The sequence below is a fragment of the Labrus mixtus genome, chromosome 2 (genome assembly GCF_963584025.1).
Source record: "Labrus mixtus chromosome 2, fLabMix1.1, whole genome shotgun sequence".
NCBI classification, from domain to species: Eukaryota; Metazoa; Chordata; class Actinopteri; order Labriformes; family Labridae; genus Labrus; species Labrus mixtus.
This window is the reverse complement of record NC_083613.1, coordinates 11,555,213-11,561,418: the sequence shown is the minus strand read 5'-3', so window position 1 is coordinate 11,561,418 and position 6,206 is coordinate 11,555,213. Positions and strand designations below refer to the sequence as shown.

The 6,206-nt window shown below is 41.3% G+C and overlaps 1 protein-coding gene across 1 annotated transcript; it reads right to left on the bottom strand.

Annotated features, from left to right (window-relative positions):
• Positions 1-562: 562 nt before the first annotated feature.
• Positions 563-1,033, bottom strand: LOC132954168 (uncharacterized). Its single transcript, XM_061026656.1, has one exon. The coding sequence runs from the start codon at positions 1,031-1,033 to the stop codon at positions 563-565; it is 471 nt and encodes a 156-aa protein (XP_060882639.1).
• Between the last annotated feature and the right edge of the window lie 5,173 nt (positions 1,034-6,206).

Below are 6,206 nucleotides of genomic sequence, written 5' to 3'. Positions count from 1 at the left end.
CGTGAGGTACCCTGAGATTCCCAGCCCTATTCTCCCTTGGTCTGAGTGAAGGTCGACTTGGAACGCCCGTTGATCCCGTGTAGGGACAGAAACAGTATATTTACTGAACACATCAGTCATGACAAGGACATTCTTAAGCCCATTTCTGGAAGGCTCCAGAAGTGTGAAGTCTGTGGCCAAGATCTCATTTGGCCTGGAAGCCAACAGGTGACCCATAAAGCTATGTGGCACATGTCCAGAGTCCTTAGCAACTTGACAGTGCTCGCACTCCTGGATCCACTGCTTTATGTCTGAAGACATTCCTGGCCAATAGCATCGTTGCCGGACCAATTCAGTGGTCCGCTCAATGCCCTGGTGGCCATGTTCTTGTTGAAGCTGACTTAAAGTCTCTTGCTTGAGAATGGCAGGCAAAATTAGCTGTAAAAGCTCTTCCCCTCCATCAGGACGGAAGACCTGGCGAAAAATAACGCAAGGAACTCCAGCTTCATAGAGCTGTAGTTTGACATATGGTCAAATTACAGCTTGGTGGGCCGAAGGCCTCTGCTGGCATAAGCCACTGGTCTTACCCCACTGTCTGTCTGCTGTGAGAGAACAGCTCCAAGTCCACTGTGACTAGCATCGACCTCCAAAGTGAAAGGGCGCGAAAAGTCGGCACAGGGGCTAAAACCAACTTCGACTTCAAGGCCTCGAAGCTTTCCTCACACTGAGGTGTCCATTCAGCGCCCAAAGCCTCAGCCGACCTCTTCTTAGACTTTCTACCTGACAGCTCAGCCACCAACTGATGCAAAGGGCCGGCCAGTTTGGCAAAGCCCTCCACAAAGTGGCGATAATAGCTTGCAAAACCCAAAAAGGAGCGCAGCTCTGAGACGTGCAGGGGACGTTGCCAGTTCGCCACCGCTTCAATCTTCTTGGGGTCTGTTGAGACCCCATGGTGGGAGATTACGTGCCCCAGGCAACCAACCTCCTGTTGGAAGAACACACACTTTTCGAGTTTTGCTTTAAGGCTTTCCTTTTGGAGCTGACCAAGCACCATTTCCAACCGCCGCAGGTGTTGTTCGAAAGAGGACGAAAAGATGATGATGTCATCAAGGTAGAGAAGCAAGGACTGTCCCTGCTGATCCCCAAACAACCTCTACATTAGCCGCTGGAAGGTGCTTGGGGCATTACACAAGCCAAAAGGCATGTGGTTAAACTCGAAAAGGCCGAAGGGTGTGCAAAAGGCCGTTTTAGTCTTGCCCTTCTCTGCAACAGGAACCTGGTTGTAACCACTGGCCAGATCGATCGTGGAAAACCAACGGGCTCCAGAAAGTGCATCTAGGCTCTCCTCGATGCGAAGCAAGGGGAAAGCATCCTTTCTGGTCTTACTGTTGAGCAGATGATAGTCCACACACAAGCGTAGACTTCCATCCTTTTTCCGGACCAAAACAATAGGTGACGCATAGGGGCTACTGCTCTCCCTAATCACCTGGGACTCAAGAAGCTGGTTAATGTGGTCCTTCACCGCTTCGTAATCCGAAGGGGGATGCGGCGATACCGCAGCGATTTAACCATGCACAAGTCCCAGATGCACTGCTTTTAGTGTTTCTAGCAAAATGCTAATTTACAACACCTGTCCACGGGAGGCCACTTGTCACCAATCTGTATCAACATTAATGAGATCAAAGCCTTAATATATTAATTAGCAAAATACTCTTTCATAGATGTAATGAAAACTGAATTGTGAAGACTTAAAGTAAGTTAGTGAAATTATTAGTTAGGTTGCAAAGTTAATTTTATATCATAAATATATCACTGATATATCTAATTGATGTAAGGTGTTTTCAATTATTTTTACCCAGGAGCTTATCCTGTTTTACAAATAAATGTCTGGCATTGTGTAACAAGGCAAACCGCTTGTAAATCAGTTTGAAATTCAGAGGGTTACGACTATTATTTGTGGATATAGTAGAGCATCTGCCTGTTTTTAGGAGGCACGACTTCACAGTAGGCTACACACCGTATGGTAAAATTAGTGAGTTGAGTCGTTTCAGCTTACTTATGGATATCTGATTTACGAGAAAAACTCTGTTAAAGACAGAAAAGAAGCTGTTGGATCAGACGACAGAGGCCAGCTAGCTTAAATGCACCTACATTCAAATACTCATCATGACTGACTGCCGAATATGATTCATAATATAAATCAACAGGCAGGTTTAATCAGCACTGAGACATAACCACACAGGCTTGATGCTTACCGTTTCTTTTCTTTTGGAAAAATCCTATAAGATTTAATTGCTTTCCTCCCTTGTCTGCCATCTCCATAGACTGCAAATATTAAGGCTATCTCCCACTGAAATTTGAATTGCTGCCTAAGACGCTGACACTTGACCATAATACGTGTAATATAACATCACTCACTCACTCAGAGCTGACAACTGATTAATCAGACTACACACATACACACACCGTACACACACCGTGCACACTGCGCACACACACAGAGACCTGACAGAGACCTTGACCGACTGTTAGGTTACCAAGACTTGTGTTTTTTTATCCGGGGCTATACTCAAAACATTCGGGACTTGAGCCCCGGTAAAAATTACCTGGTAACGCGCCTGGTGGAAGGTAATCAATTACTACTACATCTTAAGCTGTGTACACACCAAACGCGGAAAAAATATTAGATGCAAACACGGTCATCTCTGTGTTTACAACGTACTTTGGAGCCCACACAGCTCGGTGAATATCACAGTTTTCTAAAGGGACTCCGTCCTAATTACGGCTGCTTTCAGTGCTACTGTAGGCTAACCACTGCTCCGTTAGCTAGCATCGGTGTCAGGATTTCCGTGATGAGAAATCCTGATGAAAAATTTTCTATGATCGGTGTCAGGGTTTCCAACTACCGACGAATTGACCGGGGATTGACTGTTCATCTGTGTCCGGTGAAGTTTCACTGCATCTGGTAAGTCACACACTTTTCATACTACAGCATACAACAGTGGCATAAAACACCTCAAAATAGTGTCAGGATGCTGCTGAAATTACTCTGTCTTGATATACATGAAGTGACAGTCTGTATTAATGCGTTTTACTTTATATGCTGAAGATTACCAAACATTTCTACATGTTTTTTTCTCGAATAAAGTTTGGATAGATCGGACCTGTATTTACATTATAGCTGCCCCATTAACACTCATATTGCATCATCTAAAAGTCTTAAAGACATTTTAAAAGTTATGCACAAGTAGACACATCTGTTTCTTTTAAGTAGGCTATGTTTATCATCATACTAAACAATGTGAAGTGATATATCTTTTCCATCAATCGCTTAAATCAAATGTTCCCTTTGCTGCAGGTCCATTGCCACCGATGGCTACTGAAGCATAACCCACACCTTAGTCGACTTGCTGCCAACAACTCAGCAGCGGAGATCATCTGGGATAGGGAGACCTTCAAGTCCTACTTCTCTGCAGAGGAAAGTGTCCCATGGCCAGAGAACATGTAGTGCACAAATACATCCAAAACATCTCTTTTAAGAGCTACCCAAACATACTACATGATACTACATGATGCAAGTGAAATGTTTTGTCATGTAGGAGTCAACACGTTCCAAGCTCTGTAGAGAAATCTGATGTACAAATGTATCTGTTGCCTGAATGATTCTCATAATTATATCATTATGCTGCTGTCAAATCTTCGTCTCAATACTGTACAATACCAGTCACCAGTCATGTGGAAGCATTGGTTTAATTGCCTTATACCAATTTTTTTAACTTGTATGTGTGTTGTATGTCTTTTAAATGGACCTTGAGTCTTCCCAATAAAGCAATAATGATAATTATAATATCAACAGTTAGTAAAAAAATAAAATATAAAAGGTAAGTAAAAGCAAAATAGAAAAGTGCCACAAGCTGTATCACTCTGCAGGAAGTATTATAAACAAGTATCGGTGTACTACATCTAGTGTTTCCCATAAAATGGGGTAAACATAATTTTAAATATTTTCTAAGCTGATGGGACTTATTGTTCCTGATTTTATGGGATGCTGAAAAAGGGCTCTATTTCCTGCCTATGGAGTCAATAAATTAGATTGAGGAATTACACTTGGGACGCTAAACGAACTGCGAACTGTCATTTTCTGTTGATTTTGGAGCCCCCTGTGCTGGATTATTTCTTTATAGCTCTTACAAACAAACTACTTTATTTCACTTGTCGAACATACAACTCACTGTAAAACTTTGGAAATTGTCCACAAAGAGCAAGAGAGGCATTAAAAAAACATACTGAATAAAATTGAAACAGTATTAATTATTAGCTGTTGAAGAACCAGTTAAAACTCCTTGTAGTTTCATAGTTTACCAAACATTTTGACTGAAGTGTGTTTTCAGAATGAAGTCCCCGTATGAAACATATTTTAGGAGATTTGGTTTTAAGGTAAGGTTAAAGGAAAAACACCAACACCAATTGAAAGATGGAGGAAATCATGGTGATATCCAGAGAAATCAAGACATACACAGCATTCTTAAGTGTTCTTTGTGCGACAAGTCTTTCAGGCTACACACACAGACGCACGCAAGCCTCCAAAGCCCCTTTAGGGATGATATCCAACACCAGAGGGCTAAGGTCTTATTGATTGTTGTCTCCTAACCCTTTTCATGCAAACTAACTGTTGTGTGTGTGCCTGTATGAGTTAAGCAGACACGTCAGTTTAAACTATGTTGATCGGTCCCCCTGACCCAGCTCCAGCCCTGCAGGGATATCCCAATGGCCCACTGTCCTGGTGAGGGAGGGCAAAATGTTATGGGGTATCTTGTTGCGCCAGCCTGGCTCCTGGGCAGCAGACAGCTAAATTAGTCACAGATTTAAGAGATTAAGATTCCACAATGACAAAAAACAAGTAGTTTGAATGTTTCTATCTATATATTATATTGTTGGATCATATATACATAACACACACATCAGTAACAAGATTTTAATCCTCCGGAAACTCAGTATTTTACCTCGATTTGCTTTCTTTCTCTGGACTTGACCTGTTTTGTCTGATTATTATGTAGACACACACACACACACACACACACACACACACACACACACACACACACACACACACACACACACTTTATTTGTTTCAGGCTCCCTTTTTTCTCTCTTCCCGCTCTTTTCTTCTCAGCCCTCAGGCCATAGATGAAGTTTCAAAGTGTTCATCCTATTTTGCACTCAGCACAGCACTGGACATGAAATGCAGGACTGTAAGATCTGAAACATGTGTGAGCATGCCTGTTGGCTTTTTTGTTACAGTTTTAGTCCAAACTAATCAATGAGACACCTTTTATGCAAGTTAAGCTCAAAGTGAATACAAAAACTTGCACAAGTATTTCCAAATTAAAAAGAAAACATCAAATCGTAAATGTCCTGAAATTTTCCTAATATACTGGCAAGCTTAAGCACGCTTCACCCCTACAGTCCTTCACGAAGTACAAAGAGTTGCTCCCAGTAACGTAATTCTTAGAACTTTCTCAGAATAAGGCCTTTTTCTAAGAATTTCCCCTTAAGTTTAGGACTAGATCCTTGTAATTATAAAAGTTATTCACAAAGTGTCTTAGCCCTTAAGAGAGCTCCTAAGGTGTTAAACTGTTAGGAGAAGTGTGGAGAACTTTTAACAGGCTTAAAATGTTCTTAAACTGAGGAGAAGATGGTGGAGAGACGGAGAGAGAAGAAATGTTCTCCAAAGAATGAATGACAGTGAATTAATTAAACAGTACAGACTGGATTGTGCATGGATCATGTTTGAAGTAGATCTTATTCGAGATGCGCTCACACCCCCCACTCAACGCAGCAACGTTATATCACTGGAAATGAAAGTAATCACAACGTTAAGGTATTTGGCAACAGCGAAGATGCAACAGTGCAGCAGTGATGACCTAGGTCTGTCACAACCGTCCATCAGCAGGATAATCTATGAAGGTAGATATGTTGCAAAATAGGAGAGCTTGTAGAATGTGATGTGAGAAGGAAAAAAAAAAAGTGAACTTGTATGTAAAAATGTTTACTTGTATAAAAAGTAACAAACACATGTGAAATGAATTTCATGTCACAAATGGAAAAAAAATGTGAAGTCACGGAAAAAAATATTTACAAATTTGTAGACTAATATTTGCACATAAAAATAATAGCTGCAAACTTGTAATCCACCATTTACTCACATGAATTTTGATTACTCGTGT

What these genes read in the sequence shown, in the direction of transcription:
- LOC132954168 (XM_061026656.1), bottom strand. Translation starts at nt 1,033, where the DNA reads ATGGTGCTTGGTCAGCTCCAAAAGGAAAGCCTTAAAGCAAAACTCGAA.